Source organism: Zootoca vivipara, chromosome 16, assembly GCF_963506605.1.
Source record: "Zootoca vivipara chromosome 16, rZooViv1.1, whole genome shotgun sequence".
Classification (NCBI taxonomy): Eukaryota; Metazoa; Chordata; class Lepidosauria; order Squamata; family Lacertidae; genus Zootoca; species Zootoca vivipara.
In genome coordinates this window covers 1,535,614-1,563,364 of record NC_083291.1, presented here as the reverse complement: position 1 = coordinate 1,563,364, position 27,751 = coordinate 1,535,614, and the positions used below count along the sequence as shown (strand labels likewise).

At 46.0% G+C, this 27,751-nt stretch overlaps 1 protein-coding gene across 1 annotated transcript; it reads left to right on the top strand.

The window, feature by feature from the left end:
- Positions 1–151: 151 nt before the first annotated feature.
- On the top strand, positions 152–27,009 carry MTAP (methylthioadenosine phosphorylase). Its single transcript, XM_035141288.2, has 8 exons — positions 152–228; positions 10,858–10,944; positions 11,177–11,235; positions 13,861–14,028; positions 18,897–18,999; positions 20,175–20,414; positions 21,390–21,512; positions 25,771–27,009. The coding sequence occupies exons 1-8, from the start codon at positions 196–198 to the stop codon at positions 25,807–25,809; spliced, it is 852 nt and encodes a 283-aa protein (XP_034997179.2). The 5' UTR covers positions 152–195; the 3' UTR covers positions 25,810–27,009.
- The last annotated feature ends 742 nt before the right edge of the window (positions 27,010–27,751 follow it).

The window sequence follows — 27,751 nt, the reverse complement described above, 5'->3', positions numbered from 1 at the left end:
ACGGATAAATTTATTAATTAAAAAGAGGGGAGGGAAGGAAGGGAACTGGAGCGACAAACGCGAACCTCTTGGCTGGCTGGGCAGGATCCCCGCGCTTTGCGCTTCGCGCTTCGCCTCCTGCCGGGGGCGGAGAGCCGGTGGGCGCGCCCGGCCAGGGACCGCCCTCCTCTCCGCCGCTTCTCCTCCCCGAGCAACATGGCTGCAGCCGCCGCCTGCCCGCCCGTGAAGGTAAGCGAGGCGCCTCCCTGCTGCTGCTGCCGCCTCGCCCGGCTGGGGACGCAGCTCGGCTGCTCCCTTTCCGTTTCCCGAAGGGGCCGCCTCGCCGCCGGGCTCCCGGGGAACGGGAAGGGGGCCTGAGCGCGCGAGCGCGGGCCGGGAGTCCTTGGGGATCTCCGTCGGCCTGCTCGAGTCGTGCGCCTAGGCGCCCTTTGGCGCGCGTAAAGGCGCCCTCTCCAGCGGTGCTGGGCCCCTGGAGTCCGAAGGGTGCGCGCGCGCCGAGTCCCCTGGGTGCATTTACCCGGGAGTAAGCCCCACTTGCGCGCCAGAAGGGCCTGGCGACAGGCCGGGCTTTGTGCATAGGCGACGGTGGGTTTCTGCAGACATGCTCGGGGACACTTGGCCAAGTGTCCCTGGCTTTTGTTAAACGGGGGGTTTTGCCTTTGGGTTTCTTCTTCCTCCTCCTCCACCGCTGCTTCTTTCTTGGAAAGCACCGTGCTTTAGAAACAGCGCCCACTACAGTATTAAGAATCCCGGAATGAACACCCCCCGATTTGTGCGGCAAAGAAAACAGCTGCCTTCTTAATACGCTGTGGGCTAAACCACTGAGCCTAGGGCTTGCTGATCAGAAGGTCGGCGGTTCGAATCCCTGTGACGGGGTGAGCTCCCGTTGCTTGGTCCCAGCTCCTGCCAACCTAGCAGTTCGAAAGCACATCAAAATGCAAGTAGATAAATAGGGACCGCTACAGCGGGAAGGTAAACGGCGTTTCCATGTGCTGCTCTGGTTTGCCAGAAGCGGCTTCGTCATGCTGGCCACATGACCTGGAAGCTGTACGCCGGTTCCCTCGGCCAATAATGCGAGATGAGCGCGCAACCCCAGAGTCGCTCACGACTGGACCTAATGGTCAGGGGTCCCTTTACCTTTACCCCTGTCTCCATCCCCCTTGTTGCTGCCCCAAAGGACCATCCAGAGGTGATCCGCAGTCTGAGGCTTGTGCTTAGTTCTCACCCTCCCTTTCTTAATTATTCAGATGAGTTTCCTCTATTAGTCACAGAGGGCTTTTCCACCACGTGCCCTTCAAATATAGCTAATCAACGGCTTTTAGAAATCTGGTGAAAGGTAGTGCGTTTAGACTCCTGTATCACAGAAGCCTAGAATTGTAGAGTTGGAAGGGACCCCTGAGGATCATCTAGTCCAACCCCCTGCAGTGCAGGGATATGCAGCTGGTCCCATAAGGGGATCCAACCTGCAACCTCGGCGTTTTCAACCACAAGCTCTAACCAACTGAGCTGTGAGTCACAGAACCTGTTCCTTATACAGGATACCGCATTGCTTTTTAGGGCACACTGAAATACCATGAACGGCCTATTTGCATTCTTTGGATAGTTCCAATCCACGTGATCGATATTCCGTAGTTTGCCATTTCTGAAAATGATCGTATCTGTTGCTTTGACAGAATGTATGCACTTAGATACACACATAGCAGCAGCTCCTCTTGAGTAGAGTTGTAGAGGTAGAATGCTTCCTATTACAGTGAGGAAACAGTGAGATCTTGCTGAATTTGATCTTGTCTCCTTCATGCTTTCAGTGTATGTATTTTTTTAACCTATCTTGAGTTATCTCTTTTTATCCTTTTTAAAAAATTCTGCTGTGTGTCCGCAGAGTTCGAATGTGTCACATGTAGCTAGTTACAGGTAGGTAGCCGTGTTGGTCTGACGTCATCAAAACAAAATTTTAAAAATCCTTCCAGTAGCACCTTAGAGACCAACTAAGTTTGTTCTAGAGGACGAGATGGTTGGACAGTGTTCTCCAAGCTACCAACATGAGTTTGACCAAACTGCGGGAGGCAGTGGAAGACAGGAGTGCCTGGCGTGCTCTGGTCCATGGGGTCACGAAGAGTCGGAAACAACTAAACAACAACAACAAGTTCTTGGTATGAGCTTTCGTGTGCATGCACATTTCTTCAGATACACTGAAACAGAAGTCACCAGACCCTGTATTACTCAGAAGGGTGGTGGGAATGGTTGATTGACTGATAGGTGTGGCAAACCTGTTGACTATTGAGACTGCAATTAGCCCTACACCCTCTCACTACAGTGGTACCTCGGTTTGCAACCGCAATCCATTCCGCTGAGGCGTTCGCTCGCTGAAGGCATGCTTCTGCGCGTGCGTGAAGCACCGATAGAGCTCTTCTCCGCATGCACGAGCTGCGGAATCCGGATGTCAACACTTCCCCGAGTCCGTGGCGTTCGCTCGCTGAAGCGTTCGTAAACAGAGGTAGTCTGTTTACGAGGTTCCACTGTATATCATGATAAAGCTATTTTTAGCCATCTCACCCATTGCTTTTCCCTGTAAGACCAATTGCAGTCGTTAACGGTCTACCACACCTATCAGCCAGTCACTCATTCCCACCACCCTTCTGAGTAATACCTCTCCCCACCCTCTCACTGTATATAAGGGTCTGGTGACTTCTGTTTCAGTGTATCTGAAGAAGTGTGCATGCACACAAAAGCTCATACCTATGACAAACTTAGGAAGGAATTTTTTCACATGTAGCTGACAGGAGTTAGGGTTTGTTGAAGCAATAAGTACAAACCATTTCCAACTTCATGGGAAAACCTTTAAAGTCATTTAGGCTTGTGATTATTAGGTGATTCTGCCAGGGGGTGGGTGGGATCAGGGCAAAACCTTGCCTTAGTTTCTTCCTTTCCTCCAAGCTCAGAGAGAAGGGTTGCAGCTGGTCGCTGTTCTGCTGCACATGAGAATCCCATTTCTCTCTGAAAAGCTGGGGGGGGAGGTATCCGCCCTGGAACTGCGCTGTGCTTCCAAGACTTTTCCCTCGTCTTCATTCTGAATGTGAAATTAGGAAGAAAATAGGCAGAGGGAGATATTCCTGAAGTCACAGTGTGCATTTGAGTCACTTGGCCGACAGTCATCAACAGTGTTCGAAATTCACCAGGCGCATTTTGCACCAGGCTATTGGCCACTTGCGGCCAAGAGGGGATGCCAGGATGGTACCTGACATCTCTACCATCTGGAGGTGCTTGCCTGGGGATCCTTGGATCTTGACTGTTTTCACACACTAACAACACTTCCTTTGGAATTCTATCCGTTGCATTTTTATCTGCCCAAACAGAATGAATTTCTGGAACCAAAAAGGGGCAACCTTAGCAGGAGCAGTGAAGAAAATTATAGTGAGTTGTCTTCACTTACCCCACCTTGATGCCCTGCCCAAAGTTGTGAAGAATATGTCACCATTAAGAAAAAGAGGTCAGAATAGACACACACACACACACACACACACACACACACACACACACACACGTGAAGATTAAAAATACATTAAAACATCAGTCATTAAAAACTTCTCTAAACAGGGCTGCCTTCAGATGCCTTCTAAACATCAGATAGTTGTTTATTTCTTTGACATCTGGTGGGAGGGCATTCCACAGGGCGGGCACCATCACCAAGAAGGCCCTCTGCCTGGTTCCCTGTAACTTGGCTTCTCGCAGGGAGGGAACCACCAGAAGGTCCTCGGAGCTGGACTTCAGTGTCCGGGCAGAATGATGGGGGTGGAGACGCTCCACCAAGTGAAGATACACTTGGTCACAAGTGGTCAATCAGGTGCAAAATGTGCCTGGCTCCTGGCTAATTTCAAACTACTACTTCTTTGGCGATCCCTTGTAGCCGAGTACCATTGTCTTCCATAAACACGGTCTTAACAGCGAGTCCGTAAGTGACTGTGGAGGCCAATTCTGGATCCACACATCCTTCCACAGTGGGGACATTGGTTTCTGGGCAGAAGTTGATCACGGTGAGGGTTTGCCGAGCGTTCCTTCCTCTTAGCACGTTTCTCATGGGTGACACCTGGCTTGAGAGCAGTACATGTGAAAAGGACCTAGGAGTCTTGGTAGACCACAAACTTGACATGAGTCAGCAGTGTGATGCAGCAGCTAAAAAAGCCAATGCAATTCTGGGCTCCATCAATAGGAGTATAGCATCTAGATCAAGGGAAGTAATAGTACCACTGTATTCTGCTCTGGTCAGACCTCACCTGGAGTACTGTGTCCAGTTCTGGGCACCACAGTTCAAGAAGGATACTGACAAGCTGGAACATGTCCAGAAGAGGGCAACCAAAATGGTCAAAAGCCTGGAAACGATGCCTTATGAGGAACGGCTTAGGGAGCTGGGTATGTTTAGCCTGGAGAAGAGAAGGTTAAGGGGTGATATGATAGCCATGTTCAAATATATTAAAGGATGCCATATAGAGGAGGGTGAAAGGTTGTTTTCTGCTGCTCCAGAGAAGTGGACATGGAGCAGTGGATTCAAACTACAAGAAAGAAGATTCCACCTAAACATTAGGAAGAACTTCCTGACAGTAAGAGCTGTTCGGCAGTGGAATTTGCTCCCAAGGAGTGTGGTGGAGTCTCCTTCTTTGGAGGTCTTTAAGCAGAGGCTTGACAGGCATATGTCAAGAATGCTTTGATGGTGTTTCCTGCTCGGCAGGGGGTTGGACTGGATGGCCCTTGTGGTCTCTTCCAACTCTACGATTCTATGATTCTCCCTTGCATCCTGAGTTTGAGTGTCTTCAAAGCCCATGGCCAGTGGGATAGAGTTGCAGCCGTAGCTTCCCTGCAGTGGAGTTGCTACCACTTACAGGGGAGAGGGGGGTGCTAGCTAGGTGGTAGGGAGATCACGGCCGCACAGGTGCCCTGATGGAGCTTATCCGGTGTTTCTGCGGGGGCATCCGCAAAGCTCTGGCCTCTCCGCTGCATCACCCCTCCCCTCCTGAGAAGTGGCAGAGACCCCCACTTATGGGAGGCAATTGCTCCTCTCCTTCTTCCTCCTCCTTCCTTCATCTCAAGCACTTATATTCCCTCTGGCCGGACTCCAGCACAACGTTCGGCTCATTTAATCACATTGATTTCAATTGGCTTAACAGTATTTAACTGGGTGCTGCCTACAGTTTAAGACAACTTGAGGCCTGTGCATTTTATCCTTGCCTGATGAAAGCCTTTCTCCGTTTTGCATAGGTGTACTATTCATTACTAAGCAAGTGGAGCGAGCACATAAATTGCTTTTGCAGCAAAACGTGTTCCAGCTGATCACAGCAGAGCATAAAGTAATTGATACCCAAAAGCAGCCAAACTCGGAAGCCCAAGCTGGTAGCTCTGGCTCTGGCGTAACAGCGAGGGTTGCTAGATAAACTTCAAGATCCATTCCAGCTCTATAATTCTACTTGGGAGGGATTTGGTTTCCAGCTGGGTATTTGGAATGTGGAATGGGAGCTTCAGTTGCGTGACACAGGAACCTTTTGATGGTAACATTCAGGCAGTATTATTCCAGCGTTGTTTCATTCTTTTACGCAGGGTGGATTTAAATTTATTTATTTTTTACAGAAAGACTCATTCTTGCTGGTATAATCTTAGCATTTACAACCAGGTGAAGGTTTCATTTTTGGAATAATAAATTTTCAGAGTAGTTTTTACAGTTATATCAAAATTTACTGGTTTGGTTATACTATTACCGTAGAAATACAAAGACAGGTCATTATGAAATTATTGTTTATATTTGGACTAATTTTCTGCTGTACTTTATTGGAAAGAGAAAAGCCATCATTTCCTTAATAACAATTTAAACAATTTATTTAACTGAAACAATAACATTATAGCCTATATACCCGTGTTTGTTAACTAATGTGGTTAAACAATTTTTTTAAAAAGACGTGAGTTTTAGCACACATGAAAAACTTAAAACAAACCCTTATTTCCTGATGAATAGCCTTTAGACTGTTGTTGTTGTTTAGTTGTTTAGTCGTGTCCGACTCTTCGTGACCCCATGGACCATAGCACGCCAGGCACTCCTGTCTTCCACTGCCTCTTGCAGTTTGGTCAAACTCATGTTCGTAGCTTCGAGAACACTGTCCAACCATCTCGTCCTCTGTCGTCCCCTTCTCCTAGTGCCCTCCATCTTTCCCAACATCAGGGTCTTTTCCAGGGAGTCTTCTCTTCTCATGAGGTGACCAATGTATTGGAGCCTCAGCTTCAGGATCTGTCAGGATCTGTCCTTCCAGTGAGCACTCAGGGCTGATTTCCTTCAGAACGGATAGGTTTGATCTTCTTGCAGTCCATGGGACTCCTTTAGACTATAATGTAACTTAAATAGAAAACTTTGTTGTTGTTGTTTAGTCGTTTAGTCGTGTCCGACTCTTTGTGACCCCATGGACCAGAGCACGCCAGGCACTCCTGTCTTCCACCGCCTCCCGCAGTTTGGTCAAACTCATGTTCGTAGCTTCGAGAACACTGTCCAACCATCTTGTCCTCTGTCGTCCCCTTCTCCTAGTGCCCTCAATCTTTCCCAACATCAGGGTCTTTTCCAAGGATTCTTCTCTTCTCATGAGGTGGTCAAAGTATTGGAGCCTCAGCTTCACGATCTGTCCTTCCAGGGAGCACTCAGGGCTGATTTCCTTAAGAATGGATAGGTTTGATCTAATAGAAAACTTAAATGTAACTTAAATAGAAAACTATCTTTAGAAAGAATTTTCCTCCAAAAGCATTTTATTTTAAGAAATCTGATTTAAAATTTAAAAATCCAATTTTATTTATTTATTTATTTTTTTAAAAAGCATTGATTTTTATCCACCCTGTTTTTACGAGCACACTGGAAATTGCAAATCGGTCTTCACTGATGTTGCACCCGGTTTGCCTGCACTACCACTTCCATGCCACAAGATGGCAGCAAATCAGAAAGAATATGTGTTTCTGTCTGAGCTGGTCCTTGGCAGGCTCTGCCACGCTATGGCAGAACTTTTGACTGATAACAAGAACCACATAGCCTTAGGCTAATGAAATAAATGTTCCTATTGTAGCTGAAAGTGATGCAAGGTCTTTTTAAATAAGAAAGAGGTCAGTCTTAAAGAAGTGGGCACAGAGTGTGGGATGGAGTATTTTATGTCTGTTGCTATTTATTTATTGTAAGTATCTGGCAACACAGATATTTATTCCCCCACAATGGTTTGCTTAATCCAGTGGTTTTCAAGCTATGTCTCAGGAAATCTCAGGGTTCCTCAGAATCTTCCTGAGGTTCCGCTGTGAAACCAGCAAAGACAGCCAATCTTGCTTAAGAGACAATTCACTCGATACTCTTAAACTTTCCCTGTGGTGGTTATTTTATGGCAGGTCCATCAGGGCTGACATGCACCTTTTGCAAATTCTGGGCATTTCCTCCCAGAAACTCCTGCAACGTGGGGATTCCACGGTAGACAAATTGATGTGGAAAGGGTTCTCTGCAAGTAAAAAGCTATTACAGTGGTACCTTGGTTTGCAACCATAATCCGTTCCGGAGGACCGTTTGTAAACCAAAACAGCTTGTAACCCAAGGCACGCTTTCGCCAATGGGGCCTCGAAAAAAATTGTAATCCAAAAAAAATGGGTTGTCATCCAAAAAAAGGTTGCAAACTGGGACATGCACTTCTGGGTTTTGACATGTTTGTAATCCAAGATGTATGCAAACCAAGGCACCACTGTATATGTTCAAAGCCAGCCCTCCCGTGCTTTGATTTATCTTTTGATACTTACAGGGGAACAACATTTTTTTACGTTACAGCGGTACCTTGGTTCTCAAATGCCTTGGTACTCAAACAACTTGGAACCCAAACACTGCAAACCCGGAAGTAAGTTTTCCGGTTTGCGAACTTCTTTTGGGAAGCCAAACATGCTCCCTTTTGAGTGCCACACTTCCATTTTGCGTGTCACGCTGAGGTCTGCCTGTTTTTGCTATTTATATTGCATTTTTGGTTTTGTGACTGTGTGGAACCCAGTTCAGCTACTGATCTTGTTTGTTTGTTTGTTTGTTTGCTTGTTTGTTTTTACACGTTTTCCAAACATTACATCCCATCTTAGAAAACATAACAGACCTTTGGCTATCACCGCCTAGGACTTCCATCAACCTCGACTGATGGTTTCTTACTTCCTTTCTAATTTTGCATTTTATTTTAATAGTTATTGCTATAAAATCCAAATCCTAAAAAAACCTCCTTCTTAGTCCGCTTTCACAATAATTCATATAGTTCTCCTTACAAAACTTCTTACAACCCTACAAGTCCAGTCGCAAATGACTCTGGGGTTGTGGCACTCATCTCGCTTTGCAGGCCGAGGGAGCCAACGTTTGTCTGCAGACAGTTTTTCCGGGTCATGTGGCCAGCATGACTAAGCTGCTTTTGGCGCAACAGAACACCGAAACCAGAGCAGCGCACGGAAACGCCATTTACCGCAGCAGTACCTATTTATCTGCTTGCACTGGCATGCTTTCGAACTGCTAGGTTGGCAGGAGCTGGGACAGAGCAATGGGAACTCACTCCATCGCAGAGATTCGAACCACCAACCTGATCCGCAAGCCCAAGAGGCTCAGTGGTTTAGGGCCACCCGCGCCCCTATTAAAACTTATTTAAAAGGTAAAGGACCCCTGACAGTTAAGTCCAGTTGCAAACGACTCTGGGGTTGCGGTGCACATCTCGCTTTACTAGCCGAGGGAGCTGGCGTTTGTCCGCAGACAGTTTTTCCGGGTCATTTGGCCAGCATGACTAAGCCGCTTTTGGCGAAACCAGAGCAGCGCACGGAAACACCATTTACCTTCCCCGTCACAGCGGTCCCTATTTATCTACTTGCACTTTGACGTGCTTTCGAACTGCTAGGTTGGCAGGAGCTGGGACCGAGCAACGGGAGCTCACCCCATCATAGGGTTTCGAACCGCCAACCTTCTGATTGGCAAGCCCAAGAGGCTCAGTGGTTGAGACCACAGCGCTACCCGTGGCCCACAGCTAGAGCCAATTACTGAGGCAAGGGGCTGGGGGGGAAGGAATGGGGGGTTGGTTGGTTTTCCTTCGGTCCCATTCATACCTATTTGCTGTTCTCATCTGGTTGAGTTGGAAAGCCCCTGACTGGCACACTGCCTGTCCTCTGCGGAAGGAGGAAATGTGTGTGGGTGGCAGAGTTTTCCCTTCCCTATCCCAGTCAGCTGTAAGGAAGCTGCCTCGGACTAAAAATAGGGTGACTGGTTTTTTCCATTCCTGACCTAAAAAAAAAACCCAGCACAACAATGGTTTCATTGTTGTAGCAGCGATGCCCAGACTCTGCCTTCTTGTAGAATCATCCTCCCCACTCCCAGCCAATGGCCCCCCTGGGTCTGGCACTTCGCTCACAAGTTGTCAGGCTCCATCATAAGGTGACGCTATCTGCCCGCAAGCCATGTCCTAACCATGCGCTCGCTGAACACCTTAAAACCATCACCCTCTCTTGCTGCACCCCAGCAAACATCTTCCTTTGGCCACCAGCATCCGACTAAGCTTTGAACCACGTTGGACTCATCCAAGGTCATCTCTCCACCAGATGGTTTTGCAGCCTTTGCTCACCTCTGTCCCAGGCAGCGAGCCCAGGGCTCAAGGACGGTGGGAGTGCCACGGGTTTCCCATCGCTGACACGGAGATTTCAGCAGGAATTATCAGAGAACTGTTGGCCCTTGGGTAGTCTTGTTTGTCACATGTGGTTTTCTAAACTAGGATTCACACACATAAATGTACAGAGGCTTGAGCAAACGAGAGAGAAAAGGCCGGTGTAAGAAGTTGTCTCGCAAAAACCGGGCCGGATTTAGGTTGGATGAGGCCCTCAGCTCCTGAAGGTCATGGGGCCCTTGATATGTCCAGCTGTCCTTTGTTAACAACAAATTGTTGCTGTTTTTTTGTGTTGAATATGGTATATGGTAATTTATGGACCTCATAGGTATCTAAAGCCATTTGCACATACAGAATGTAGGCACCCTATATATAGAAAGGAGCAAACCAGGGATATTTGAGGGAGGAAGCGAGCAGGCAGGGCCCATGACTTACATCATAGGAGCCTACACAACACAAAACACTGTTGCTGGATGTAGGTTTTATTTTATTTGTTTTTATCTTATATTTTGGAAATGTACATCCAGGTTTTTTCTTCCTTTAAATTTTTTGGGGGGCCCCAAGAGAGTGGGGCCCTAAGCTAGAGCTGGTTAGCTTATACGTAAATCCGGCACTGCACACAAATACAGTGGTACCTCGGGTTATGAACACAATCTGTTCCGGGTCACAGTTCGCAACCCGAAAAGGGCCCAAACCGCCGTTTTGCGCATGCGCAAAGCGCTATTTTTGCGCTTTGCGCATGCGCAAAGCCGTGCAGCGCTTCTGCGCACACGGCGAAAATACTTCCGGGTTTGCGAAGTTCGTAACCCGGGTTGTTCGTAACCCGAGGTACGACTGTAGATGTTTTTCTGTCTTTCCACGGCCTTCGTTCAAGCATGGTGAAGTTTTCACACTCCTTATCTAAAAACAACAAGAACCAAACACTATTGGGGGGGGGCTATAAACAAGAATAATGTAGTTTTCTCATGTCATAGCATAATAAATGTGGAAAAATATCTACAACATATGTTTCATTATTAGTGGTCAGTGTATAAGTTCTTGGTTCATGAATTGGTTTAAACAATTAGGAAGGAGGGGGGAGGGGGAATGGCGAGGGGGGTGGGGACCGGTGACAACCAAACACTATTATGGTGTAGCATTTAGGAATAGTTTCAAATGTCTTCCAAACTAATGCGTGTTTCTTGTGCGCAAGATTGGAATTATTGGAGGGACCGGTCTGGACGACCCAGACATATTAGAAGGACGGACAGAAAAATACGTTGATACGCCTTATGGAAAGGTAAGTACCCATAACTTGTTTGATAACTGGCTTTTTAAATTGAATTTTAATTTGGTATTGTATTAATGTGGCTTTTATTGGATTGTTATAAATGAAAAAATTATAAATAAGAATCCCCCCCTTAAAAAATCATGCCTAAATAGCAGTTAAGATTGTTTAAAATTTACTGTTGGCATTTTGTAATGTGTCGTCTTCCATCCCTGTCTTGTGTTATTTTTGTTTGGAACTCTAGCCATCAGATGCTCTGATTTTGGGGAAGATAAAAAATGTTGACTGTGTGCTTCTAGCCAGGTAAGAATTCCTTAAGCATCACTTGTATTTCTCTTCTACCGAAAAATAAGGTTTGCCGTAAATGTATGAAATCAAGGCATCTAACCTGCTAAATAAAGATGCACACTATATGCTGAGGATTATCTCCAGCATTTCAGTAAATTATAATTGGTTTATAGATCTTGATTGGCTTGATTGAGTCTTCTACCTTAAAAATTGTTCCTCTTCTTTTAGAACTTCCAAGTTCAGTTAATGGTGTTGGACAATACTTATGCTTGCTGACAACTTACCTGTTTCAGCAGGCCTGTGCAGACACGTGATTTTGTTTCTTCTGTTCTTCTGTTTCTTTTATTGGTTTTTTTTGTTTTTTTATATTTAAAAAAGCCTTTATTTCGTATTTTATAATTACAAAGCAAGATCATAAATCATAAATTATACCTCAGAATTACAAAGCAAAATCATAAATTACACATCAGAATTACACAAAAACAGAAAAGCAACTCCAAATCACTAAAGAAGAAGAAAGAGAAGAGAGAAAAAAAGGAACAGAAAAGAAAAGAGGAAAGAAAAAAGAGAGAAAAAAGAATATAACATATATATATATACATATACCCCTACATATGCATATGCATATGAGATATGTGTACACATACATACAAATAAAAACAACACATACATAAACATAGAGGTACAATACAGATAAAAAAGAGCGCTTCCTATTGTTTGAACATCACTTCCCTTTATCAGTTCTTCCTTGTCCTGCTTTATCTCTATCCCCACATTATCTGCTAGATTGACCTTTCCTCTATTTATTATCCGTTTGTTGTTCATCCTATATGTATTTTAATCGAAGCATATCACCAAATTTGTATTTATCTTTTCTTTTTTTAAGTACTCTTCAACATATTTCCATTCTGCCTTGCTTTTCTGTATCGAGATATTTCTAATTGCTGCTGTCATCTTTGCTTGTTTTATTGTTTTGAATGGATTATTAAATGTTTTGAATATATTTTAAATTCCATTTTAAATTGTTGAGCTTTGTTTTGTTTTTAATCACAGAAGTGTGTGCCGCCCTATAAGGAAGGTTGGGATATAAATTTAACAGATAGGTGCAATTTAAATGTAAACTTTCTTGAGAGTTTGGGACAGAGGAATACAGAGACATGAAAAATGATAAAATCTCCCAGTCCTAAAAACCTTAAAATCCCAGGCCTTAAATCCCAGGGTTGAGGATTTGAACCAGAAACTATATGTAAAAAGGGAAAGGGAAAGGACCCCTGGATGGTGAAGTCCAGTCAAAGGCAACTATGGGCTTGCGATGCTCATCTCGCTTTCAGGCTGAGGGAGCCAGCGTTTGTCCACAGACAGCTTTCCGGGTCATGTGGCCAGCAGGACTAAACTGCTTCTGGCTCAGCGGGACACCGTGATGGAAGCCAGAGCGCACAGAAACGCTGTTTACCTTCCCATCACAGCAGTATCTATTTATCTACTTGCACTGGCATGCTTTCGAACTGCTAGGTTGGCAGGAGCTGGGACAGAGCAACGGGAGCTCACCCCATTGTGCAGATTCGAACAGCTGACCTTCCAATCGGCAAGCCCAAGATGCTCAGTGGTTTAGACCCCAGCGCCACCTGCTCCCTTAGAAACTACCGTGTTTCTCATATTATAAGACACGTCTTATATTTATTTTTTCCTCAAAAAAAACACACCATGGCTTATTTTCAAGGGATGTCTTATTTTTTTAATTAAGTACCGTACTTTTGCAGTCCGAGGGCTTCAAGCACAGTGCGCTAAGGGTACTGCCTGGTCCCAGGGCTTCGGGCTTCACGCACCGCGGCTCCTGCCGGCTCCCGGGGCTTAGCGCTGCTTCAGTTCGGGTCCAGCCAGGTCCTGGGCTTCGCGCGCCGCGCGCTGAGGCTCTTGCCTGGTCCCAGGGCTTCGCCGCGGCTCCTGCCAGCTGCCGTGGCTTGAGCTGCGGGTCCAGCCGGGTCCCGGGGGTTAGCGTGCGTGCGCTGAGGCTCTTGACGGGTCCCAGGGTTTTGCCGCGGCTCCTGCCAGCTGCCACGGCTTGAGCTACGGGTCCAGCCGGGTCACGGGGGTTAGCGCGCCGCGCGCTGAGGCTCTTGCGGGGTCCCAGGGCTTCGCACAGGGGACACCGAGGCTCCTGCTGGGTCCCGCGGCTTCGCCTCTCGCTCGGTCGGGGCTTTGCGCTAGAGCTTATTTTCGGGGTATGCCTTATTTTTTCACCAACCCTTGGAAATCCTGCCATGGCTTATTTTTGGGGGATGCCTTAAAATATGAGAAACATGGTATATGTACTAAACCCTCATAGCTTCTGGCACACAAGGTGTACAACATTTGTTCCTGAGACAGGAAAGCAAATGGAAGCCTCTGGATTGGCCAGATCTGTTGGCCCCGATCCCCAGCTACTCTCCTTAGATGCTTACATAAGTAAATTGCTTTCAAAGAGTGGTGGTGGAAGAGAATAAAAACACAATTTGGTAAATTCATTCCTAACCGCAACACGAAATGCAAGTTGTTTGCTTCTGTGCGCGTCATGTCCTGTCCCGTCCCATCCCGTCCCGTCCATCCCGGTCTTGAATTTTAGCTTCGCTGTTTTTTTCTCTCCCATCTTTCTCTACTTAGGCATGGGAGACATCACACCATCATCCCGACACATGTCAATTACCGTGCCAATCTGTGGGCCCTGAAGGAAGAGGGCTGCTCTCATCTGCTGGTGACTACAGCCTGTGGTTCGTTGAGAGAAGAGATTCAGCCTGGAGACATTGTCATAATAGACCAGTTTATAGACAGGTAAAAAAAGAGGTGGAGATCTTATATGAGGAGCTAGGCTGGGCAATCATTGAATTAGATCTCGGGTTGGAGCAGAAGCGTTTGTTGTCTGGGGCAAAGACACACGACTCGAGGCAGGTTGAACTCAATGGGAAGGCGACCAAGAGCAGAGCTCGAGCGCTTCCTTTTATTGAAAGCTCAGGATGACAGTTAATCATTACAACGACAGTGTAACTTCTAGCCAATTACAGCAGTGCAGTCCCATACAAGGTGATGTTTCCTGTAACGTCACACCCGGTCACTCCCTAAGACATCCTCCATAGCCCACGTGTTGTTTTGCCATGCCCTCTGTCCATGCTCCAAGCACATGTCACTCTGTAAACACCCCCTCCTAGTTCCCATTGTGTTGCCCTCCTTGGCTTGACCCATCTGGTTTGTCCTGATTCATCCAGTTCCATCCAGATCCTCCTAGATCCTTCTAGCTCTGTTGTGACCTGTTGCCCTGCTGACCTGAGCCTCTGACCTCTCCTTCTTCACGTGTTTCCTATTCTGACATTAGCCGGCTTGCCGCGCTAATGCCCACACACTCAAAGATCGGTGTGGCTTGCCAGCACCAGATCTCAGTCATTCCCACACATGCCTGCACAATTTCCTCGTGTAATCCCCACAAGCTTTATTCCCAAAGCATCCCTGCTTTTGATATATGGATGATATTAATGGGGTGGCGAGGGGTTGTAATGAAAATACTGCTTCGTGGATCTGGAACCAAAGACCACACAACGCATACTTGATGCAGGGGAAACCTAGGTGTGGGAATGTTTAGGAATGTAGGAGAGGATATATTGATTAAATATTATCCCTACTCGCTCATGCCAGTGAGCAAGCAGCAGAGCACATTCCCTTTACAACTTATTGGGAGCAAGTTGATAATTCATGAGAATCCTTTTAAATTAAGCAATCCAATCTGGATTGTCCGTTCTGGATTGTTCCTGATTAGTTTCCCCTTTATTTCCCTCTTGAAACAAAAATAACACGACAGTCTTGATTAAAAGTGAGAGTAAAATTTACTTATACAGTGGTACCTTGGTTCTCAAACGCCTCGGTACTCAAACAAATTGGAACCCAAACACTGCAAACCTGGAAGGAAGTGTTTGTGAACTTTTTTCAGAAGCCAAACGTGCTCCATTTTGAGTGTTACGCTTCCGATTTGAGTGTTACGCTGAGGGTCTGTTTTTGCTATTTATTTTGCGTTTTTGTTTTTGCGGCTCTTTGTTTTTGTGACTGTGTGGAACCCAGTTCAGCTACTGATGGATTGATTGTGTGACTGCAGTACATTGTTGATTGCTTTCATTTTATGGATCCATGGTCTCGTCAGTAAAATTCATGTTAAATTGCTGCTTTAGGGGAAACAAAATAAAATATTCCTTCCAGCAGCACCTTAAAGACCAACTAAGTTTTTATTTTGGTATGAGCTTTCGTGTGCATGTTAAAAGTCTGGAACGGATTAATCCACTTTGCATTTCTTTCTATGGGAAAGCTCGCCTTGGTTTTGGAACGCTTTGGTTTTGGAACGGACTTCCGGAACGGATTAAGTCTGAGAACCAAGGGGCCACTGTATTCGGTCCACAGTAGTATTCTGAAGGCAAGCTTTATCTTGTGGTTGCAGTGACATTTGTAGAGAACAGGTGTCTGAGCCAGGCCTCAGACTTTCTACCAAGTGGCTTCCATCCTCTGCAAGGATGAGCCATGTGCTGCTGGCTGAGAGACAGAAGAGAGGTAAAAGAGTCCAAAAAGAGGAAGATGGTGCGGCGATTCGCCCTGAGACAGGACCAAGCATGTAAGGAGTTAAGTTTGTGCCAGTTGGAACTCTCAGGGGCGGGCTCAGCTGGGGTATAAAAACCCCTCCCTGGAGGCAGTTAGGCAGTCAGTTGGAGTTTGAACAAAATAAAAAAAAATTCCTTCAGTAGCACCTTAAAGACCAACTAAGTTTTTATTTTGGTATGAGCTTTCGTGTGCATGCACACGAAAGCTATCTGAAGAAGTGTGCATGCACACGAAAGCTCATACCAAAATAAAAACTTAGTTGGTCTTTAAGGTGCTACTGAAGGAATTTTTTTATTTTGCTTCGACTCAGACCAACACGGCTACCTACCTATAGTTGGAGTTTGAGTCAGTTGATCTTGGTAGTTGATGAGAGTCAGAGCTAGGAGTCCATAGGGAGAGCTGGGTTTGAGAGAGATCGGTGGAGCATTGGCGGGAGTTAGCAGACAGGATAATCATTCATTGTGAAACTTGTTGTGTTTATTAATTAATTGTTTAGTTCGGTAATAGGCCGGTAACAATCGAGGAAGGTATAGGTCATTTATTATAAGTATATTGAACACCATTTTCATTCAGCAACCACAAGCTTTTGTACGCATAAGTAAAGCAACATTGTTGATTTCACAACATCCTTGTCTGTGGTAACTAAACTAGCAGGTATCCAGTTAGCAGTCTGGGAAGCTGCAGCTGAGGTACGATTTGTCATTGGTGTAGTACGCATATAGACCGTGAAACGTCCGGGGGTGCTGCACAGGTCTGCAGCGACCGTGACGGATGGCAGTGTGGCTAGCCCTTTTATAGGGTCTGCCAGGGTTACATCCATCTACCTGGTCACACACAGGAGGAGGAGTCTCCAGACCAGGTGTGGCAGGACGTCCTCTCTGCCTGGAGCCGCATTCCCCTGTGGGTCTACTCTGGGCAACCGGAAATCTTTCATTTGGCTGCTTCCGTGATTATACATCCCACACTAAACAAGCAGAGAAAGCCCCATAATAGCCCCATAAGAACTCAGTGGAGAACAATGTGCCGAGATTAGAGTGGAGGGTCTTGAAGAGGATCTCTCCCCCCCCCCATGCTGAGAAGCCATTTTGAAAATGAGCCAAGGACGTTTGTAGTTCTTTGTGAGACGAAATTAAGTCACTCTGTTTAAAGACACAGGAAGGGTGGTGAGGGATTCCATCCTATATGTCAGGGATGGGGAGATGGAGAACTGTTGGGAACCCCCCGCCGCCGCCGCCGCCGCTGCCTCCACAAACCGCCCGCAATATAGTCTAAAAGCAAGCTGATTCTCATCCAGGGGCTGAGCCTTCTGTAGCCAGATTGGAGCCATCCGGACACATGCATAGATTGGAGGGGAAAACCCAAGTTTGTGGCAGTGTAAAGCCTTAAGCAGAGGGGGGAACCCCTTAAAATGGAGAGGGGGAAAACCTCTAAAAACAACAACAGCCCAGTGAGCCTTGAATACTGGCTGACTGTCAAGAGCAAGCCAGCAATAAAAACATCAGTGTCAGTGAAGTTAACTGTTTATTCAAAGAAACCAAAATGGCACAGGCCTAGTGGTCACAGCAACTCTTCCCAGTAGGTCAGTTGAGAAGACTGGCGGTCCCTCTTCCCCCTCTAACCACCATCCACCCCCTAGTCCTGAGCCTTCTTCTCCTGGGGGAGTCACTTGGGGGGTCCCCAGCTGGCATCTCCCCCCCCCCCACTCCTCTGCATCCAGCCAGTCCAAGACACTGACTGTTAGCAGGAGGAATTAAATGAGTGTGGGGAATGGGGGGGGGTGAATAATGGAATCAGGTAGGGTAAGGAAAAGGCTCTTAACAGAAGCCACCTACACAGCAACCGTTTGATGCACGGGACTCAAGTCATGATTTAATTCCAAAGGTCAACGATGTTGTTATCAGTGTCCACAAACGTGCCTGGTCATGGCCATCATTGTGTTTTGTTCTGGTGAGGTTCCCTCATGCTTCTGCTGAGCCTGGAATTACACTTCAAGTGACAAGAAAGGAGATTCCGACTAATCACGTGGAAAAACCTTTCTGACAGTAAGAGCTGTCCGACAGTGGAACGGTCTCCCTTGGGAGGCGGTGGACTCTCCTTCCTTGGAGTTTTTAAGCAGAGGTTGGACGGCCATCTGTCATGGATGCTTTTAGCTGAGATTCCTGCATTGCAGGGGGTTGGACTAGATGGTCCTTAGGGGTCCCTTCTTTGATTCGATACTTCAGGAGACTTAAACAGTGTGTTACGGTCCCTGTGACAGCCTGAAAATCCCAGTGCTGTACTGATCTTTGCCGGTTACTTCCTGTCACACGAATCAAGTCCAGGATGTACAGTCGTACCTCGGGTTACGAACACCTCGGTTTGCGAACAGTTGGGGTTACAAACTGCGCAAACCCGGAAGTGTTTTCGCCCCGCGCGCGGTCTGCGCATGCGCAAAGCGCGAAAATCACGCAAATCGCGCTTTGCTCATGCGCAAAATGGCGCTGCGCGTCACGTTCGGTTTACGAACTATTCGGGTTACGAACTGCGATCTGGAACGGATCGCGTTCATAACCCGAGGTATTACTGTACACCATATCCAATCCCTAAGCAAGGATTGTATCTATTGAATCTATTTAATTAAATCGAATGCAGATATATTCCTTCCTTTCTTCATACATTCTTGTTTAAGTTCATATATTACACAGTTCTCAAATGTGGTTAAGGAAAGGTCCCTGGGATGTCACGGACAATACAGCGGGTGAGGTTGGCTACAGCCGACGCAGGCAGCTGGGTAGGCTAGAGGGTAGAATAAGGTTTCCGGATATTTCCTTGTTTCACCCCGAAGGGCTTCCTCAGCTATTAATAGTTCATCAAAGTGTGTATGTAATATATTACGTAAGCAGTGATTCTTGGACAATTCTCAATTGTATGTTATAACTATTGCATCCTTGCCGGCTTGCAAGATGGAAAAAAAGAGGCGAATGGATGGCATTGATACTATGGTGACTTAACATGTTGACCTTTCCTTGCCAATCCCCAGGTGTTTTATTTATTTATTTCTAATCCATGTTTCCCCCCACCCACAGGACCACCAAAAGGCATCTCACCTTTTATGATGGGAGCTGTCCCAGCCTCCAGGGAGTCTGCCACGTCCCTATGGCTGAACCTTTCTGCGCCAAAACTAGAGAGGTTTGTGGATCTTCGCTTATTAAGTCCGTCGTCTGCAGCCAGAATCTTCTTTTCATGAATCTGCTTTTCATTTCCGGCTTTATCACCTCCTGTTTCATCTAATGCTGTTATTGCTGTTATTTGGGGGGGGGGTTTGCCACTTGATAGATGCTAATCCACTTCCCTGTCCTTCCTGCACATTACTTTATTCAAAAAACTTTACTGTGGTACATGCGTTTCAGCACACGATTCTAGTTTTCCATTTCTGCAAAAAACATGCCTAGAACACACACTATGAATTCCGCAAGCTGCATATTTTTTTCTTCGTTTTACGATGAATGCTAAGCGGGAAACACATTTTGGAGTAATTAGAAATACATTCCAAAATATATTTTAACAAGACTGCTAAACTAAATTTGGGGGCGCTGGGCGGATCATTGCACCCCAGCGGTGCATATGCTCTCTTTCTCGCCCTGACCTGGCCACAGTGATCCATGCGACGGTCACCTCCAGGCTTGATTATTGTAACTCGCTCTACGTGTGGCTGCCCTTAAAGCTGACCCAGAAACTCCAGCAGGTGCAGAATGCCGCGGCGAGGCTCCTTACAGGGTCCCGGCCGCAGGATCACATTCATCCAGTGCTTTACCAGCTGCACTGGCTCCCGGTGGAGTACAGGGTCAGGTTTAAGGTGCTGGTTTTGACCTTTAAAGCCCTATGCGGCCTAGGACCCTCGTACCTACGAGACCGCCTCTCCTGGTATGCCCCGCAGAGGACCTTAAGGTCCACAAATAACAATATTTTGGAGATCCCGAGCCATAAGGTGGCTAGATTGGCCTCAACTAGGGCCAGGGCCTTTTCAGTATTGGCCCCGACTTGGTGGAACACTCTCACAGGAGACCAGGGCCCTGTTCCGCTTGGCCTTTGGGCTGGACTCAGTCTGACCACTATATTTTTCCTCCCTTATGGTTTTGATTTGGGCAATTTTAAAATAAGGCTGCATTTTTAAAAAATAAATAAATTAAATTGTATTTTAATCCGCATTTTAATCAATGGTTTTTCTTTCTTTTACGTTTTATTGTAATTTTATTGATGTCAGCCGCCCTGAGCCCGGCTCTCACTGGGGAGGTTGGGGTATAAATAAAAAATTATTATTATTATTATTAAGAGTAAAGACAGTCCTGTCTTTTTGCGCCCAGGTCCTTATGGACGTTGCCAAGAAGCTTGGCATCAAGTGCCACTCCAAGGGAACCATGATCACCATCGAAGGGCCGCGTTTCAGTTCCCGAGCCGAGAGCCTCATGTTCCGCAGCTGGGGAGGCGACGTCATCAACATGACTACGGTCCCTGAAGTGGTTCTTGCCAAGGAAGCTGGTCTCTGCTATGCAAGCATTGCTATGGCCACAGACTACGACTGCTGGAAGGAACACGAAGAAACCGTGAGTGACAGCTGCTTCTCACTTTTAGGTTTGCTTGCGAAGGGTGGGTCCTTATGTAGCTAAAATGGCGCCGTCCATGCAGAAGGGGGGAGGCACTGGCAGGTTTGTGGGGACACCCCAGTTTTACAGAGGTACGAAAAATATTCAGAAGGGACACTCCTCCTTTTTGGCAGAGATGAACTTTTTACTACACTTTTAAATCTTTACATATAAATTCCAGATTTCAAATTTGTTATACATTTCTCTTTAAACTTTGACTTCCCGCCTTTTCTTCCACGCTGTTCTTAATCCCATCCTATTTACATACTGCATTCTGAGAAAATTTCACCTACGACATATTCTTCTATCTCAAATACAGTGGTACCTTGGTTGTCAAACTTAATCCGTTCCGGGAGTTTGTTCGGCTTCCAAAAAACGTTTGCAAACCGGATCACTTCCTTCTGGGTTTGCAGCATTCAGGAGCCAATTTGTTTGGGAGCCAAGCCATTCGACAACCAAGGTACCACTGTAGCACTGTATTATCTTTTTCCTTCCACTGCTTATATTTCAAATCCTGCTTGCGATTTCATCTGATTATGGCATTTTTTCAGATATTCCACAAAGGACTTCCCTTCTTCCTGGAGTAGTCCCTCATGTCAGTGTCTTATTTTTGCTGTTAGTTTCACCAGTTTTGCAAAGCCCATTAGCTTTAAAATCCATTCTTCTTTCATTTGTGTTTTGTCTTCTTTCCAGTTCTGCACGTATAAGATTCTAGCTGCTGTTGTTGCATACACAATTAAGTTAATCGTCTTTATTTTTTGGGGGGTGTCTGACCCTATTATCCTCCATTGGGAGAGGATTGCCAGTTTAAGCTTCTTCTTTTTTCATTTCATTGTGTGTCATTTCCCCAAAAGAACCTGCCAAAAGCAGAAAGGACCCGAAAGAGGACACATGCAACAAGGACTGAATTTGCTTTCATTGTTCTTGTCCTCCCAGGTTTCGGTGGATAAAGTGATGAAGACATTGAAAGAAAATGCCAATAAAGCAACCAGCTTGCTGTTGACTACTATACCCCAGATCGGTTCCATGGACTGGGCAGAAACCCAGCAGAACTTGAAAGTAATATATATATATTTTAATTGCTCCCAACATCTTTGTGTCTGAACTCTTTCAATGTGTTTCAAAAGTTAGTGTGTAGTGAAAGGAGAACAACCCATGTGTGTGTATGCTTATGTGTGTTTGAAAACTTGTTGTTGTTGTTGTTTAGTCGTTTAGTCGTGTCCGACTCTTCGTGACCCCATGGACCATAGCACGCCAGGCACTCCTGTCTTGCACTGCCTCCCGCAGTTGGGTCAAACTCATGTTCGTAGCTTCGAGAACACTGTCCAACCATCTCGTCCTCTGTCGTCCCCTTCTCCTTGTGCCCTCCATCTTTCCCAACATAAGGGTCTTTTTCAATGATTCTTCTCTTCTCATGAGGTGGCCAAAGTATTGGAGCCTCAGCTTCACGATCTGTCCTTCCAGTGTTTGAAAACTAAAAACCAGCAAATAAGAAAAGCTAGCTGGACAAAAAGGCCCCAAGGAAAAGCTGCAGAATTTCAAAGCGGGGAAGGGGAAACAGAATGCGGAGTTGAACTCCCTTTTCCCTTTGCCTGACATTTTTACTGGTGTTGGAAGCTCGTGATGAATAAGACCAAGAGATTGCATTCTGCAGAAGAGATGTTGACCCACAGAAGTTCTGCTCCTCTTGCCTCTTGCTGTGGGTGCCACTGCAGAAAAGGGAAGCTGGAGAAGGACCTCGCCAGGTGGCTTTCTAACAGGGTGAGGAACCTGTTCTCCTAAAATCAGGGACTGGGCAGAGGAGGAATCCAGAGATCGCCTCCCCAGCCTGTGTTGGTATAAACTGCGCTGGGCTCCTGCATCCTCTTGGAAAACGCTAGGCAGCTGCGTTCTCTCCCACAAGCGACCCTTGGGGTGATTCACCACTCTTTCCCGATGCGCTTCTGCGACACATATCCAAAGACAGTGATGGCTAACCTATGACACGCGTGTCAGGTGTGACACGCAGAGCCCTCACTGCTGGCACCCGCCCCATCAGCCCATTAGCGCTGTTGTTGTCCCCCCCCCCCAATTTGTTCTCCCGCTCCTCACGCTACAGCTTGACTCCTTGTCTCCGCTATTAAAACCCGGATCCCTTTTTGTTGTTGTTGCTGCTGCTGCTGGTAGCCAGATATGGGTTTTTTAACCCTTTCTATGCTGTTTTTTCTGGCGCTTTGGCAGACGTTGATTGGGTGTAACAGCGTTAATTTTTTAACCCGTTCTGTGCTGGGGTTTTTTTTGGCGCTTTGGCAGGCTATGTCGGTGCTGCGTGTTAGTTCCAGTGAAGGTATTATTTGTCATTTATTTCTGTTCTCTCCCCCCCAAAAAAGCGCAGCAGCTTTGGGGCATCCCCCCAAAAGCAAAGCAACTTTTGTACCCCCACAAAAAAACCTCCAAAACTTTGGTCAGCAGATATCCCCAAAAAGCTCAACAACTCTGGGCACTTTGTGATAAATAAGGGTTTTTTGGTTTGGTTTATTAAATACAGTTATATATTACAATTATACATTTTTTTTATTTAAACTATAAATATCGCAAAATTATGGTTTTTTTCTTGAAGTGACACACCACCCGAGTTATGCTCGGTGTTTTGGCAAATTTTGACACACCAAGCTCAAAAGGTTGCCCATCACTGTCCAAAGATATGTGCACACAATCCAATAGCAGAGTCCAAGCAGAAGCTAGGCATTTGAGGTGTGGATATCTCAGCTAATTTATTATATACAAGTGTTACAGAACAAAGGAAACATGGCTCCTCTCTCCTCCTCCTTCTCCGAGAGAGAACAGTAAAAGCAAACAGTACTACATAACGGAACAGTGTAACTGAACTTCCGTTCTCATGACTCCAATAGTATGGAACAGGCTTCCTCAACCTCGGCCCTCCAGGTGTTTTTGGCCTACAACTCCCATGATCCCTAGCTAGCAGGACCCAGTGGTCTGGGATGCTGGGAATTGTAGTCTCAAAACATCTGGAGGGCCGAGGTTGAGGAAGCCTGGTATGGAATGTCAACACAGACATGTGATGAAAACAATCACCTATCCAGCAATAGAGGGAATGGAATCCCAACAGCCTGAACCCTCCAGAGAAGAGGAAGACAGTATAGATTTACAACACTGGTTTTGCTCAGAGGCAGGTGAGGGCGAAAGTTGGGAAATCATGGGAGAGGAGGAGGAGGAGGAGGCAGAGCCGGAGCAGCTGGCTGACATGTTATCACCGGAAAGCATTCCAGACCCCCCCCCCTCTCCCAGAACCCGGCAAGCATTGAAAGTAGGAGAGCAAAGGGCTCGGAGACAGATGGCCCTAAGCGGCAACCATAAGGTTGGGTGGTGCTGTTGACGAAAGAGGAAGTACATAGGAGAAAAGGGAGGTGGAGATTTACTCAGAGCAACGCCATTACTCCAAGAGGCTGCATTTCTAAGCCTCTCTCTGTGAATATTGAATGAACAACATTGGTAAGAACCTTCCTTGTCTTATCCATTTCTGGCAAAACTACCAGGGGGGGGGGGGTTAGATCCTCTGAAGCCTGAAACCTACAGATGTTGCTGGACTTCAGCTCCCATCAACCCCAGCTAACATGGCCGGTAGTCAGGGAGGATGGGAGTTGTAGTCCAGCAGCAGGTTAGCCATGGCTGCTGTATAGACTGTACACTAGCACCAGGATTTACTCTCAGACAGATGATGATGATGATGATGATTTTATTATTTGTGTCCCAGCCCCTCTAGGCAGCTTCCAACATATATGAAAACATAATAAAACATTATGAATTAAAAGGCTTCCCTATACAGGGCTGCCTTCATATGTCTTCTAAAGGTTGTATAATTATTTCCTTGACATTTGATGGGAGGGCGTTCCACAGGGAGGGTGCCACCACCAAGAAGGCCCTCTGCCTGGTTCCCTGTGACTTCACTTCTTGCGGTGAGGGAACCGCCAGAAGGCCCTCGGAGCTGGACCTCAGTGTCCGGGCAGAATGATGGCGGTGGAGACGCTCCTTCAGGTATACCGGGCTGAGGCCATTTAGGGCTTTAAAGGTCAGCACCAACACTTTGAATTGTGCTCAGAAGTGTACTGGGAGCCAATGGAGGTCTTTCAGGACTGGTGTTATGTGGTCTCGGCGGCCACTCCCAGTCACGAGACTAGCTGCCGCATTCTGGTTTAGTTGTAGTTTCCGGGTCACCTTCAAAGGTAGCCCCACAGAGAGTGCATGGCAGTAGTTCAATGGAGAGATAACCAGGGCATGTACATGGGGAACAGGCAAAACTATATTAAAACACGTTACCTTTGTTCCACATAAATTGTGTACATGCGTCCTTTCTAGGTTGCTTTATACGTGATATCTTTATATGAGCAACATAGAATAATATAAATTAAGCATTGAAAGATAGAGGAAAACTGAAATGGATATGCTTCTAAACAATCTCATGAGAGAGAGAGAGAGAGAGAGAGAGAGAGAGAGAGAGAGAGAGATGGTTAACTCTGGGTAAATCTAGAATTGCTCATTTTTGCTGGGAGAAGAGGGGGCTGCTCCCAGGTGAGACCTGGGAGGGCACACCTTTCACTGTAAGAAATTAGAAAATGCAATTAGTATGGCAAATTTATACATTATGAACTTCCTTTGCCTTTAGTGGGAAGGAATTCTGCAGCTCCCAAGAAATGGCGTGTGATACAGAGAAAATGTGGCCTGCCTTCCTTGGATCCCTTTCCTTATTTGCTTCATGTATTCACTATAGGTCGTGGCATTATAGATATAGAACAAAAAAACTGAGTATGTAGTAAACCAGGCATCCCCAAAGTGCGGCCCTCCAGATGTTTTGGCCTACATTTCCCATGATCCCTAGCTAACAGGACCAGTGGTCGGGGAAGATGGGAATTGTAGTCCAAAACATCTGGAGGGCCGAAGTTTGGGGATGCCTATAGTAAACAATGAGCTGAAGCCCAAATAAATCCCTAGGGACTGAGGACCTTCTTTGTGAATATGGATTGAGGTCCATAAAGGTCTCTGGTGCCTTGAACTTTTAAAAGTGGTAATAAATGCCAGCTTCAATATTGTGACTCTAAATCCTAAAATTACTTCCATTATTTTATTTACCTTTAACCAATATTTTGCTCCTTTACAATTCAAGGGAATTCGTTTATTTTGCCTTGGAAGAGGTTGTGAAATTTTAGAACAAGTTTGTATAAAGCATTTATACCTCTGAACAATCAAAAGCTTTAAACTGTATTGAGAAGTAATCCTCTATTTTCTGTTTCTGTTTTTGTTTTTCGTTTTTGTGTTTCAGAATACTCTGCAGCTGTCAGTTATGCTACCAAAACATTAAAAGCATGGCAAGATGCTCTGAAGCTGGTTCGAGAAGGTGCATCTTTTGGGAACACGACAATGCCCTAAAATTATATGGTTAAAATACGCAACATTTTCATTCTATCTGCTAATACTTTTCGTTTCGGCACAAAACGTGTAGAGGTTAAGGAGTAGAACAGGCCCACCACCAGACTGGGAATTTAATTAATTGCAGGAACTGACAACCACCCAATAGGAATTATTAGCAAACATTTAATAATCTTGTTTATAGACACGGAACAAGAGAATAAGACAACTTGTCAGAACTCATCGCCCATCTCAAAGATGTCAAGGCAAAGGCGAGATGACGGCATATACTCTTAACTACTCCAAATTGGGGGGGGGGGGCAAAACCCAGAAACCAAAACCCAAAATCTTGTAAATCAGTTGAATTGATATGTCTCTGTTCAGTGGCATTTTTTTAAATGCAAAGAAACGGTTTTTTTGAACTTTTCTGTGTTTTTTAAAATATTTTTTAAAGACCTTTTCAAACTTTTTAAATATAAATTTATTTACGTTTTTACAAAAGTGGTTGCCTTCTAGATGGGAGCGTTTGAATGGTATCTGAAGAACGTGCTGCTAACTCCACACCCATCCACCCTGTGCTGACAGAAGGTCACGGAATAACTCCGTTAGACATGCTGCCGCTGCTCTCTGCACATGCTCCATGTCCCAAGTCTGCTCACTTCAACCGGAAGTTCTTCCGACCCTTCTCAGCTGTTCTCTTCTACCCAGGTCAGCAAAAAAGGGACCTTGTTGGGGGGCCCCTGTTAGATGCCTCCCTGCGAGGGACCAGAGCTTCTCCTTGAAGTGAGCATGTTGTGCCATGGCTGAGCATGCGGAAGGAGTGGCAAGGGTGGCGTTGCGAGAGAAGGGACGGGTATGCTGGCTTCTAAGGGGACCATTGGGATTGCACAGGCATCATGCTTGGGAAAACGTTGCCCTGCGCGAAGAGAATTCTGTACCAATCCATTTCATCTGCCTTAGTGTGTTGTGACGATCTGCTATTCCTCCGAAGAATGTGTTTGGCTCCATTCTGGTTCGTTAGAGTGGCGCCGATGAATGTACGCGATACGCACAGATATATCCCTGCGGTTTATTTCTACACTGTGTTTAACGCCCACACTTGCCTTTAAGAAAAGAATGTGCTTCTTCTATCTAATAAAACCAAACGTAACCTCCTGTGTGTAAGCGAGATTTCTTGGGGGGTTAGAAAGAATTCAAACTGAATGGTTTTTAATGTGCAATTGAGAGGTCAGATAAAATTAAGCGAGATTTCACCCACCATAATAAAAAAAATGTGGACTATGGCTGCTTTAAGATGATGGCAACTTACATACTATGGAGACACCAAAGAAAATAGCCATATTATATTAGGTAAAGGGACCCCTGACTATTAGGTCCAGTCGTAACCGACTGGGGTTGCGGCGCTCATGTCGCGTTATTGGCCGAAGGAGCCGGCATACAGCTTCCGGATCATGTGGCCAGCCATCATGTGGTTAACCAGAGCAGCGCACGGAAACGTCGTTTACCTTCCCGCCGGAGCGGTACATATTTATCTACTTGCATTTTGACGTGCTTTCGAACTGCTAGGTTGGCAGGAGCTGGGACCAAGCAACGGGAGCTCACCCCGTCACGGGGATTCGAACCGCCGACCTCCTGATCGGCAAGCCCTAGGCTCTGTGGTTTAACATGAATCTGAATGATAAACTACTTTACTGACAGATTCATTGAGTACAAACTTAGGTTAAATAACATATAAACTATATACTAGATATGAGTGAGTCCTAAAAAGACTCCATCAGAGAGCATTTACTACTTAACACTATCAGCAGCAGACCAACTGACTTTCACATAGAGGCAGTTAGTCTTCTCTTAGAATGTTGTATTTGACTGGCATATTGACTGACAATATTAGAAAT

Bases quoted from the DNA above. Each gene is read 5' to 3' on its own strand.
- MTAP (XM_035141288.2), top strand. From the start codon at position 196: ATGGCTGCAGCCGCCGCCTGCCCGCCCGTGAAG. The intron at 229-10,857 runs GTAAGCGAGGCG...CTTGTGCGCAAG, and splicing joins CCGCCTGCCCGCCCGTGAAG to ATTGGAATTATTGGAGGGAC. The intron at 10,945-11,176 runs GTAAGTACCCAT...TTGGAACTCTAG, and splicing joins TTGATACGCCTTATGGAAAG to CCATCAGATGCTCTGATTTT.